This window comes from Pogona vitticeps, chromosome 8 (assembly GCF_051106095.1).
Source record: "Pogona vitticeps strain Pit_001003342236 chromosome 8, PviZW2.1, whole genome shotgun sequence".
Lineage (NCBI taxonomy): Eukaryota > Metazoa > Chordata > Lepidosauria > Squamata > Agamidae > Pogona > Pogona vitticeps.
The window spans coordinates 3,966,551-3,979,405 of NC_135790.1; the positions used below are offsets into that span (position 1 = coordinate 3,966,551).

At 46.2% G+C, this 12,855-nt stretch overlaps 1 protein-coding gene across 1 annotated transcript; it reads right to left on the bottom strand.

The window, feature by feature from the left end:
* Nucleotides 1-759: 759 nt before the first annotated feature.
* HTRA4 (HtrA serine peptidase 4) lies at nt 760-12,627 on the bottom strand. The gene is made up of 9 exons (XM_072978826.2): nt 12,072-12,627; nt 9,961-10,060; nt 7,386-7,590; nt 6,982-7,176; nt 5,983-6,015; nt 4,550-4,664; nt 2,979-3,036; nt 1,567-1,668; nt 760-947 (listed from the first exon to the last, which is right to left on the bottom strand). The coding sequence occupies exons 1-9, from the start codon at nt 12,541-12,543 to the stop codon at nt 782-784; spliced, it is 1,446 nt and encodes a 481-aa protein (XP_072834927.2). The 5' UTR covers nt 12,544-12,627; the 3' UTR covers nt 760-781.
* Between the last annotated feature and the right edge of the window lie 228 nt (nt 12,628-12,855).

A 12,855-nucleotide genomic window follows, 5' to 3' on the forward strand; every position in this document is an offset into this window, starting at 1 on the left:
CTATGTATCCCTGGAGGATTGGTTCCAAGGCTTTTGCAAATGCTGAAAACCGCAAATGCTCTACATAGCATGGTAAAAGAAAAACATCTAAAAAAAGTATTTTCACCATGTATTGCCAGAATTGGCCACTAGAGGAAAACAGAGTGTGCTGTGTATTCCTCACCAAGAATACATAGCCTGGCCTCTGGCTCTCTCTAGTGGCCAGTTTTGGTAAATATATCATGAAACTACATATTTTTAGTTTTTTTCTTTTAATATTTCCAGACTTCAAACAAGTTAAACCTCACATATCGATCCCGTGAATACGAGGGTCCTACTGTATTTCTTCCAAGGTCTGTTTTTTAGTGCTACGTCAGAACAAGCCAGAGCAACATGGTTGGGTCTCAATTAAGCTTATTTCTTGTCTTGCAGGCAATTTCTGGCATTGAGTTACCTTTCATCTCTACTGTTCTGCATCTTTCGTCCTGGATCTTGCAGGTAGAAGCTGACGCTTCAGTGCATAATCTCAGGCCAGGTGATGTTTGAAATGCCTTCTGCTAGAATTGTGTAGCCAGAAGGGTATTCCTCCACCACCACCCCACCCTCATTTGCCTCACTTGGATGGAAACAGTCAAATCAAACCACTGTAACATGTCCCGCTTTCCCACTGGGCTCTTTGCTAAGTTGTATACACTGCCCATTTTTAAAAAAAACTATGTTCTATATACCTACGGTCTAAGCTATTGGTTACAGGCTCAATTCAGGATTTCCATACCACACTTTTGCATTAGAAGGGCAATTTTTAATCAATTTCATCTGGCCTGACTGTCAGGATGATGTCTTCGTTCCCTCGCCGCACCACAATGGCGAGGTTGTTGCTTCGTTGTACCGCGTCCGTGACGTCGTGGGTTGAAGTGACCGTTTTCCCATTAATCGCAATGATGACGTCTCCGTCTTCCAGGCCGGCACTGCAACCAAAGCCAGATTTATTTTTTTCAAAAAAAAAAAAAAAAATACACAAGAACAAGCAAGGATTTGAAAGGGGCAACTGCGGCTGGAGCCTTTTTTTTCATAACAGCAAAAGAGTTCAGTACAGTTGCTGCCCTTCCAGATTGACTTTCAGCCGATGTGCTTTGCAAACAACTCCACTCTCGGGCGGGCTGGACATCTGCTCTGAAATGACCCGTGATTTCAGGGTGGCTTTATGCCTGCCACTTTATTGCTACTACACACTGCTTCCCCATAAATGCAACCCCAGTGTCTTACTTTGTTGTTGTTTTTTTTATTTAATTGGGTAAACTGACTTAAGTTGCATTGTTTTAACTGGGGGAAAGCAAGATGCAGGAGTTCAAATAAATATTGCCTATTGCCGTGATCACAGCAGAGTGGTGTGTTGGTAAATCCTTTGATCATTAACAGTTTGAACCTTCTGCCCATTGTTGCCAGAGAAAGGTGATAATCTATATCCCCAGAGGGATGAAGGAAATGCACCCTGATCTCGCTTCCCCACTCCTGGTTTTTCATCCCTGCCTCTAGAAGGTTGCATCCATGCTCCTCACGCGTGCATGCTTGCATCTGTCGCTTCACCTTGCAGCTGCTGTTCCTTGAATCACTTCGTAGACATAAACGCCGACACCAGGGATCAGGTCCGGGAAGTGCCTGTCTCTCCGTCTCAGCTCGCGGATAAGGCTGAGAAAAGAGAGGGAGCACTGCATCAGACAGACCATTCAGAATGGGGAGAGGGGGGGGGATTACTTTGGGGGAAGCATCCGCTCCTGCAACACTGAGGCTACCATCACCGTTAGGCACACTGGTTTTGAGCCCTTCTAGCAGTTTTAATCCATCAAAGTCATTTTTTCACTTCTCTTAATCTCTTAGAATTCCATCCCAAACATGGAAATCCCAAACTCTGTTAGCAAAGAAAGCCTTCAGTTTGTAGAACTAGCCCCAGAGCCTTTGCAAGCAGGGTATTTATTTCATTGTTTTTAATCCAAACCTCTAAAAACCTGAGGTTTGACCAGATTTCATCTGGAAAAGGTGTGGTTAAAAACCTACAACATTTATAATGTCAAAACACTAATCCACTGTCATTTTAAAAATGCAGTTGAATCTGAAAGCAATTTAGATTTAAATGGGGCCTCTGAGGGCTACAGATCACGGATCATAAGTTAAATAAAGTCAGTGCCACCCACCCACCTGAACAGTCGCCAGTCGGGCAAAATTAAAGGCTGACCATGTCTAACGACCCTATGGTATTGGAAGACATCCATTGCAGGATTGAGCCCCAGGAAATGAGGTATGGGGTGGACGTGGTTGGTTTGGAGCACCTGTTCCCAGTTTTAACTCTGGAAGGTACACTAAAATGTGAGAAGGAATGTTCCATAGTGTCTGAAAGGATGGGCAACAAGGGAATCCCTCAGATACTAGTATTTCTCCCACTCATATTTCCCTCCCCCTTTCATGTCCCAACCCTTCCTCCCCAACAGAGTAGGTTCCCCACGCGGTCCTTAGAACAGTTAACCCCCAAAGTGGTCCATTAGGGCAGTGATTCCCAACCTTGGGTGACCCAGTTGCTCCTGGACTTAAATTCCCAGAAGCCTTCAGCACCAGCTGTGTTGGCCCAGAGGGCTTTTTCTATCGAAGGTAGCTTTCCCCCTGGTAGGTACCTTCCAGAGTTTGCGGAGTACAACTCCCAAAATCCCCCCCAGCCAGTGAGCTACTGAATTCTGAGAGTAGTAGTCCAAGACATCTGGAGGGCCTCTACTAACAGTTCATGCCCATTTCCCAGTCCGATGATTCTCAGCCTGTTCAAGGTAGGTGTTGCATAAAACCTCCCAGCAATAAAATAAAATAGGCAACTTTCAGTGTTTCAAATATTCAGACAATGAGAACATGGTTGAAGTCATGTAAGGCTACCCTTTAAACTCAATGATGCAGCCAGAGGTCATGTAAGGACTTGACAGGTGAGAGCAACATAGGAAATGAGGACAAGAACTTACTTGAATGTGAGAGGAAGCATTCGGAGCCCCAGGTATTTCTTCTTGGTCCTACTCTTCCCTAAAAAGAAGTACAGACAGAAGTATTCTTTAAAAAGCCAAGGGGGGGGGGGGACCATGCAAATACCAAGTTCACACAAAACATCAGACTCTGTGTTTGCAGGTAAAAATGGTAGATAGAAACAAGGATAAAAATAGTTACATGCACAGGTGCTGTGCAACTTGTATGTCCATGACAGAAAGAGGAATTGATGACGTGGGTGAACATACTGTAGGTTGCCGACTCGGTAGACATTCAGTAGACACAGTAGAGTAGGGCTACCATATCTGGGGCAGATTGCTTCCAAGCCCACCCCCCAAATACTGAAAACTGGTTAATAACAAAAGTTATACATAGTGTGACAAAAGAAAATAAATCCAAATAAGAAATATTTTCACATGTATTACCAGTACTGGGTAATAGAGGGAGCCAGAGACCATGCTATGTATTCGTCAACAACAAGAATCTTTAGTCTCTAGTTCCCTCTAGTGACCAGTTCTGTCAAATGCACATGTTTTAACTTGATCTATATGCTGGCCCTCAATAACCTATTCTTTAACTTTATTATGCCTAGAGAAAACCATTACAGTGGGGTCTTGACTTGAGAACTTAATCCGTATTGGAAGGCGGTTCTCAAGTCAAAAAGTTCTCAAGTCAAATCTGCATTTCCCATAGGAATGCATTGAAAACCATTTAACCCGTATCTGCTCTTTTCTGTCCATAGAAACTAATAGGAAGCTGCTATTCCGCCTTCGACCACTAGAGGGGTATATTTTGTTTCTTTTTTTCTTAGGTCAAGAAAGGTTCAGGGAAGGCAGGGAAAATACAATCCAGGCAGGACAGTACCAGGCAGTCTGAAGACTGTCTCCCAATCCACTCTCTAAACGCTGGGAGGAGTGAGGAAGCAGACAGGCACCCTTTTCACTGGCCAACAGTTAACTGAAAGTTCACTTTTTGCACTTTCCCTGCCTCCCACGTGGGTTTTTTTCAGTTCTTAACTCAAATCTAAGTACTTAAGTCAAGTCAATATTTTCCTATGAGAGCGGTTCTTAAGTCAAAATGTTCTTAACTCAAGCCGTTCTTAAGTCAAGACCCCACTGTATTTTGTTTTTCTTGAAATTAATTGTTAATAGGTTGTTCCTGCAGTAACTCATAAATGCACGTCGAATTCGTCTGATAGTGACATGATAACCATGTCATCTGCGTATAGTAGTAGGCACATTGATTTTTAGCCAACTTTGGGGAATGAAATTCAGGTGCTGAGCAGCTTTTAGGAAGGTCATTTAGATACAAATTAAATAATGTAGGCACCAGAATACAACCTTGGCGAACCCCTCTCTCTGCCTGAATGGAGTCTGATAGATTACCATCGACTCCACATCTTACCCTAATTGTGGTCTGAGGCTTCTGATAAGATATAATAGCCTCTTATCAATCGAGAAATAATGTGTTAGCACCTCTGCATGCATGCAGATATGCAGGCATTCATTGGATCACAGAACTGCCTCCTTCTCATCCTTCTTGACAACACTACCTTTCACTTGACGGTTGTGAGAATCTTCCAGGAACTGGCGGATTCGATCCGAGGGAATAGCAAAGGAGATGCCAGCTGTCACCTTCAGGGTGTTCATGCCAATGACTTCACCATCCTGTTCCGGGAAAAACCTCAGCTCTTATGATCAGACTGGAAGACATTTTTTTAACCCTTTCTGATCAGTAACATAAATACTGAACAGTTTTGTGGCATCCAGCCCTGGGAGTGGGGTGGAGAAATGCTCATACCACCAAATTTAGAAAACACACTGTAATTGTTTAAAAAATAGCTTGCTAGTGTGAGGAGAATCTATCTATCTATCACAAGGAATACTATATATATGTGAGCCACCTCAAGGCCCTCAGCAGGAGAAAGGTGATAAAAATATATCAATAAATTAAACAGTTTAATAAAGGCCATGCCAAGCATGCACAATGGTATCTTATACAGTATGACTGTGGTATCTCTGAGGGATTGGTTCCAAGAACCCCCCCCCCCCCATGGATGCTGAAAATTGCAAAGGATCAAACGCTATACATAGTATGGTCTCTGGCTCCCCTTAGTGGCCAGTTTTGGAAAATGCACCCTTGAAACATATACTGTATTTTTCCGTGTATAAGACACCGCCATGTATAAGACTGCCCCCCACTTTTCTAATCCAAAATTAAGAAATCAAAGTGGGGTTTGCAAGTGTAGGGGGAAAGGGATCAAAGTGCTGCAGTATCGCTTTGATCCCTGCTTTCCTCTCCACTTGTTTTTGTTCTCTCCTCAGCTTACTTCCATGTATAAGACGACCCTCAATTTTTAGTCTAAAGATTTTAGACAAAAGTATAGTCTTATACACAGAAAAAATGGTAAATATGTACTTCTGGAGGTTTTTTATTTAGTATTTTCAGCCAGCAGATAAGTGAATCAGTGGATACTGATCCCATGAATAGAGGGGGTGGTGGTCCTACTGTATAGTCCACAAGGAATAAGGAACTTCTGGACTATAAGATACCAATAACGTCCACACAGAGCACCACTTACAAGACATTGTGGACTTTCAACATCAGCCCATTTAAATGCTTCACATCAACCAGAGGTGACAACAAATTGAAGAAATATACTCACCAGATAAAAACATTAATCTGACTTCTAATTTGGCACAATTGGTTGCTTCTGCCAGGTAAATGAACCCAATTATAGCCCCTAACATGGGCCAGAAGCGGCTGGGTCTGTGTTGTCCACCTTCACAGCTCAAAAAGAAACTTTTCACCTTTCAAGCAAGCCATGTGAGAGTGTGTGTGTAGGGGAGGGGAGGACGATCACTTTGGACTCAGGAGCCAGGGTGGATAAATTCCAAAGCACAGGGCAGAAAAACACAGAGAGCATGTCGAGATGTTTAGACAAAGCAGGAGTCCGGGAAGATGAAGAGCGAAAGAAGAGCTTACCAAGTTGACCAAAGGCCCACCGGAATTTCCGTACTGTAAGAGAGATCAAGAAATCAGAGAAAAGTTGAATCCATCTGTCCAGACACACATTGGCAGAGTCATAACTAGCCATGCTAACAGGCCAGAACTTTGCCGTGCTCTTTGTTAAGCTTAGGTCATGGGAGACTAGTGTCTATGAGGAAAAAGGTGGATGAATAGGAAGGGATGCTCAGATCTAAGCCTAAGACACCCCTATGGGTTCTGTACTGAGCTTGAGGAGCAGCTGGAGTTCGGGTTCATAAGCCAGACAGGTTCCTACCTTTCCACTAGGAAACCATTGTTGCTCTCTATGTTTCCGCATCTTGAGCATCCATCCTAGTTACAGCTCTGTGCTTCTGGCAGAATGCACTGAAACATGTGCCAATGTACTTTAAGAACATAAGAAGGGTGATGCTGGATGGCAGGCCCATGCAGGCCAACGTCCTTATTTCCATGGTGGCCAACCCAGTGGCTATCTGAAGCCCATAGGCCTTAGTTCTGGTTTTAACCTATAAAGACTTCAGTGGCTTGGATCCAAAGACTGTATCTCCCATTGAGAGCCAACTAGGGTGTTAAGATCATCACAGGAGGCCTTCCTCATGGTCCCGCCACCCTCACAGGTGCATCTGATGGGGACACGGGAGAGGGCCTTCTCTGTGGTTGCTCTCAGACTTTGGAACTCCCTGCCACTGGAGGCCAGGCTGCACCCCCCCCCTTTTGCTGTCCTTCCACAAATGGAAGGAAGGAAGGAGGGATGCAGGAAGGGAGGGAAATGAAGGGAAGCTTCAACCTTGTTCTCCGCATTTGCTGCCAGAGGGGAATACCTTATATCCAATGGTAGGGCCGGCTCTCTTTCCCGTTTGCCTCCACTGCATGGATGGACCCAAGAGAAGGAGGTTCTTACATCAGATAGCAAGCCATCAGAGCAGCCAGGAACTTCAGCCGCTTTGTAGAAGGAACATTCCCAGCAAAGTCACTTACATTGATGATGGCATCCGTCTGGATGTATTCCATATCCGAGTCCTTCAGCCCCAGATCCTTGCCATCTCTCTGTGTGCTGCTCACAATTCCGGTCGTCACCGTGTTCTGCAAGGAGAACGGGCTCCCCAGGGCTACCACGAACTCCCCAGGGCGAAGGTCGGAGGATCTGCCCAGCAGGAGCACCGGGAGTGGCATCTACACAGAAGTGAAAAGACATTTGGGCACCGGGGGCGGGGGCGGGAATCCGGCTCCTAAGCTGCCCTCCTTGCAGCAAACAATCGTCATGTGCACCAAGGCTGCTTAAGTAGGTGGTTGCCTCGCCCTCCAGCCAACCTGCCTAGGCAGAACCTAAGCTTCTCAGGTTTTCCTTCCTATCCTGCTGGAAAAGAAAGCAAGAGACTCACATTCGTATCTATTTTGATCAAGGCGATGTCGAGCTTGTTGTCAACCTCCTTGACTTTGGCGTCAAACTGTTGGCCGCTCTTGAGCTCCACTTTGATCCTCTGCTTGTTGGTGAGAACGTGGGCATTGGTGATGATCAGGCCATCTTCCGACACAATGAAGCCGGAACCACTAGACACCAGGACTTCTTTGTTCGTATAAGGAGCCCTGGCCCAGGATCACAGCAAAAACAAGAACAAAATCCATTACGACCAGCTTTATACCCCTTCCAAGCCTATGGAGCATTTTTGGACAATGGGACTGTTTAGATGTAGCCAGCGGGGATTCCATCCAAATGCAACTTTTCCTCTTTCAGGACAAGCAAAAGGGAAAAAAGGGACTGGTTCAGCATGAATGGGGAAAAGCTGGTGATGACTGGCCAGTGACTGTAACGTCCAGAACAGACATCTGGTCTAAATTGCAGTGTTTTCTCAAAATTCGTCTTTAAAATTTGGTTTTTTAAACCAGAAAAAGAAAGAGGGGAGGGGGGGAGAGTGTGTGTGAAATATAAGAGTGATAACTAATCTAACATTTGTCTTTTTGGAATGTACATGAGTCTTGGAAATGGCAATGTCAGGAAGAAACAAGTGGAGATTCTGCTCTGTAAATATATACACTGAACACAGATGTTGGCTCACAGAAACCTAGGGTGCACGTTATTCATGGTTAAGTGCAATTGATTTTAATAGGTCTACTCAAACCATGATTAAGTCTGGCTCCAACCTCACCTCTGTCCTCTTTAGAGCAGTGTAAGACAATACAAATGGCCCAAATAACGGAGAAACCACACAGATAAACCTGCCAAAATGCCTGCTTCTCCATAATCACACTTTTGCTGTTATGCATATTTAGCTCACCTTCCCCTGCTTTTCGGATTTTGGCTGCTGCTTATTTTGGTACCCAAGGAATCTGGATGTGCTCTTGCAGGAGGCAAGCGAGTTCAGAAAATTCAATTAGATTTCAGCTGAGGCTGTCGGCCAGCTGCGGGATTTTTGGGAGGCAACTCATCAGTGTTCTAATTAGTTAATAGCTTAATCAATTTAACTTCAATCACGCAGCTGAGCTTTCACAGACTCTCATGTTTAGTTGATCCATCAGCTAGATTAATTGGCAGAAGAGACGTCTGTGATTAATTGAGCAACATTATTTCAACATTAATGCTTTGTAGCAGGACCCCCATATCCACAGATCTGTTTCAAGCCCCCCCACAGTGGATGCTGAAAACCACAGATTTATAGTGAACACTATTTTAATTGAGAACAATATACATAGCAGGGTCTCTGGCTCCCTCCAGGGGCCAGTTCTGGTAACGTCATCTTTATAAATATATGTTTCTAGGATTTTTCTTTTAATATTTTTAGATTGTGGATAAGTAAATCAGTGGATACTGATTCCGCAGATAAGGGGGTCCTATTGCATAAATATTTAAGAATACTGTTCTGGCCATTCCTGGATTCATTCCTGAGCCCAGATACCCAGGTCACGGCGGTGACAAAGAGTATATTTCTACAGCTAAAACTCGGACATCAGCTGCCCCATTCCTGGAGAGATCTGATCTGACCACAGCGACATGTACCTTAATTATATCCCACCTGGACTATTACTCTGATGTGCTCAACATGACTCTTGTCGGAGGAAAACGTATGGAAAATGCAGTAACTCCTAGATGCAATTTGACTGTTGGTCCAAACGAGCAATAAGGAAGGATGGAATTTCTTGCTATAATAGCTTCACTGGCCACCTGTTCATTCCCAGGTATAATTCAAACCAACAGTTACAACCTACATGCCTTTATTGGTCCAGAGTGTCCAAAATATTGCATCTCCCCTCTTCGTATTTTAAGATCTTTGGGCGAATCCCCCCCCTCTCTCAGCTCCATCACCTCTGCAGGCATGCTTGGGCCTTTTCAGTGGCTACTTTTGGGCTGTGGAACTCCCTTTCACTGGATGGTGCCCTTCCCTCAGCAGGCACAGAACTTTCTCTTCAAGCAGTCTTTTAGTAAGCAGTGGACTGCGAAGGAAGGCAATATTTAATAGGGGGATGTTACACCTTTTATATCTCTATTTTTTTAAAAAAAAACCAACTACTTTTAAATTGCTTTAAACTGTTTTTATTCCATAGTTTTAATACATGATGGCTGAAAACCTGTTTGGCAGATTCTGCATGTACAGTGGCAAGCCAGTGGCTTGTTGCTGCTGATTAAAGACTCCCTTCTTTAATTTCAGGTTGCATGGGAATTTGTCTCACTGTGTGTGAGCCAGATACACCCTAGCATTGAAAAAGGAAGTCTTTATTCTGCATTAATCTGCCGGGGATTATGACATCATACCCATTGCTCAGGTGGAATCAGACAACAGGATTTGGGCCCATATGTTTAATTGTTTTCTAATACGACGATTGATTTTATTTTGAACCATCTCAACATTTGTGTTCCAGACCTTTTGGGACTGGCCTTGGGTATCTTTCCTGAGAGAGAAGCAGGGGAGTATGGAAGCTGTAGTCCAGAAAGGAATGCCCCGGACACAGAGCCTCTGTTACCTGCGGAAGAGCTCTAAGTGAACAACGGCTGGGGCAATCTTCTCTACCACATCAGCGATGAAGTTGAATTTGTATCGAAGGCTGTTGGGGTCAACACTTCCTAAAAAAGGAAGAGACATCACTTACCCTATATGCCATCAATTGGAGCCGACATCTCAAACACCTCTAATACTGCAGCAACAATTGATTCTAACTTGACAGCAGATGACGTTCTTTGCAGAAAGAATATCAGGTATAATTATGAGTGCTAGCACAGCAAATACAGTCAAGTTTAATAGGCGCTGCTTGCCAAACAATGCTGAGTTGACCAAGAGAGCTTTCTCCATCTTAATAGTTCTCTATGGAGTCAGTTCATAAAGCGTTAATCTACTTCTTATTGTCTTTCATTACAGCCTTCAAAGAAGCTGTAAAACCAGCAACAGCCAGTGTGGGATGTGTGATCACATGTCGGGAGACCAAGATTCTAGTCCTCACTGAGGCAGGAAGCCTCCTGGAATGGCTTGGGCTGATCCCTCTTTCTGAGACTGCGCTACCTTGTAAGGTTCTTGTGAGGATCAAGGGGAGAGAAAGAGAGCCATGGAGAACAGATGGAATATAAAGGCTTTTTAAAAATTAGAATATGCTTTCTAGATCTGCTGGAAAAGTGGTATCTAGAGATATTTCCAGAGCATTAAAAAAAAAATAGAAAAGTTACTATAAGGAATGCTTTTCAATGAAATATATTTACATGTTCAACTTTCACTTACTAAGACTGGTTCATACTTGTTTGTTATTGTAGGACTTGCTGCTTGATATCCCACACGTGACTAGCTTGGGGGGGAATTATATTTAATATAATTATATTATATTATAATATGAGGCTGGCTAATAGCTCAGAGGTTTAGGTATTTGCCTGGGGGAGAGGCTGGTAGTTCAATTCCCCACTTGTGCCTCCTGGGAGAAGAGCCAGCCTGGGTGGCCTTGGGCAAGCTGCAACGTCCCACAGTGCCTCCAGTGGAAGGGAAGGGTAAAGCACCTCTGAGTATTCTGTGTACCTGGAAAACCACCCAAAGGCTCTCAATAAGTCAGAATTGACTTGAAGAAACACAATTAATTATCAGAATGTGACGTATTGCAATATCCCTTATGCCCTCTTAAATATAAGCACAAGAGCATCGGGAAAAACCCAGCCCAGACTTTTGTTTCCAGCTGTGGACAGCTGGGTGTTCCTAGGAAGCCCAGAAGCTGTACATGAAGGCCAAAGCTGGTCCACCCTGTTTCTCCTCCAGCAATTGGTTCTGAAAGATACACTACCTCTAATGCTGGAGGATCGATCTAGACTTACCCTCTTCTATGGGATTTGTCCAAAAACTTCCTAAATCAGGGGTCGCCAACCACACCAAGCAGTCGGGGAGGTGGTTAACAGGCCACGTGTTGGGCTAGGACTCAAATCCCCACTCAGCCCTGAGAAGCTGACTTGAGTGACCTAGGGCCAGTGAGAGACCCTCGATCTACTCTACAGGATTGTTGTGAGAACACAATGGAGACCAGCAGGAGGAAAGCCATGTACCCCCCCCATGAGCTCCTTAGAGGAAAGGGGGGGGATATGCAAAATAAAACAGATTCTCTCAGTGAGGTTTTAAAGTCCCCCCCCTCCCCCGCTGGGGTGAAGCCCCAGGTGACTCTTTTTTCATCTGCTCTGCGCTTTCTCTCACCCATTTCTGAGTGACATTCCTCACGTTTTGGTATCCTTATTAATCTTTGCCACCCTATTGCCTATTAATGTTGTAAGAGGCCTCCTTATTTGCTGTGTGTGGTTCTAGACATCATCATTGGATGATGATGGTACCCACCGCGGTACCCCAATTGTTTTCCAACTCTACATATTGTCTTTAAAGGGCAAAAGCCTTTCTTCGGATCCTTTTCAAGGAGAAAGGCGAGATTAAAACTATTTCAAACCAACAAACAAACATCAAGGCGGGATTGCGTGTATAAAACCTGCACGTGTGAACCAGCAAACAGCCAGCTTCCAAAATCTCCCTTCCCGGGGCGCGGCTGTTAGCTGGGCGGAGAAGAGGGGGGGGGAATGATGGGATTTGTAGTCCATCCGGGAAAACTCGGGCACCCCTTACCTTTCTCCCCGCAGGGGCCCTTCTGGACGGCGATGACCGGGGGCAGGTCCCGGGGGCCCCCGCGCCGGTTCTCGGCCCGCAGGTGGCAGAGGCTGCGGTAGGTGCGCCCGTCGGTCCCGCAGACGGGCAGCGGGGACTCCGCACACGCGCAAGTGCCCGCTGCGCGCCCGGTCGCGGGCCGCTGGCAGAAAAGCCCCGAGGCGCAGAGGCCGCCCGGCGCGCACGGCCGGCCCTCGCCCGGCGCGCACACCCAACAGCAGCCGCACCGATCCGGCCGCAGCTCCCCTCCGACGGCCAGGCAGTCTTGCGGGGAGCGCGCCGGGCAGCGGAGCCGCTCGCACACCGCCGGGCAGGGGGGCGCAAGGGCCGGAGGAGCGGCCGCGAGCCCAGTCGCGCCCACCAGGACCACCACCACCAGCAGCAGCAGCGGCGGGAGACGCAGCGCCAACGCCGCCGGCCGCCCAAGGATCATGGCCGTCGGAGGCGCCGGGCACTAAGCGGACCGGGCGGCTGCGCCAGGGCAAGCGGGCATCCTCGACTGGCCGGCGGCTGCGGGTGGGTGCCCTCCGGCCAGTGGCTTTTATGGAAGCGCCGGGGGGGGGGGGACCAAGAGGGGCGGAGAGGAAGAGAGGCGGCGGCCAGCTGCTGTGGGCTGCTGTGATCCAAAACATCTGGAGTGCCAGAGGTTTCACCCCACCCACCCCAGGCCGTATGAAATGACGGCAGCATGCTAATATATGGCATCAAGATTGATGAGCTTCCAAGGTGCGAACAGACTTACTAC

What these genes read in the sequence shown, in the direction of transcription:
- HTRA4 (XM_072978826.2), bottom strand. Translation starts at nt 12,543, where the DNA reads ATGATCCTTGGGCGGCCGGCGGCGTTGGCGCTGCGTCTCCCGCCGCTG. An exon ending in GGGCCCCTGCGGGGAGAAAG is followed by an intron (nt 10,061 to 12,071) that starts GTAAGGGGTGCC and finishes TTCCTTTTTTAG; the next exon opens with GAAGTGTTGACCCCAACAGC. An exon ending in GTGGGCCTTTGGTCAACTTG is followed by an intron (nt 4,665 to 5,982) that starts GTAAGCTCTTCT and finishes TTCCCGGAACAG; the next exon opens with GATGGTGAAGTCATTGGCAT.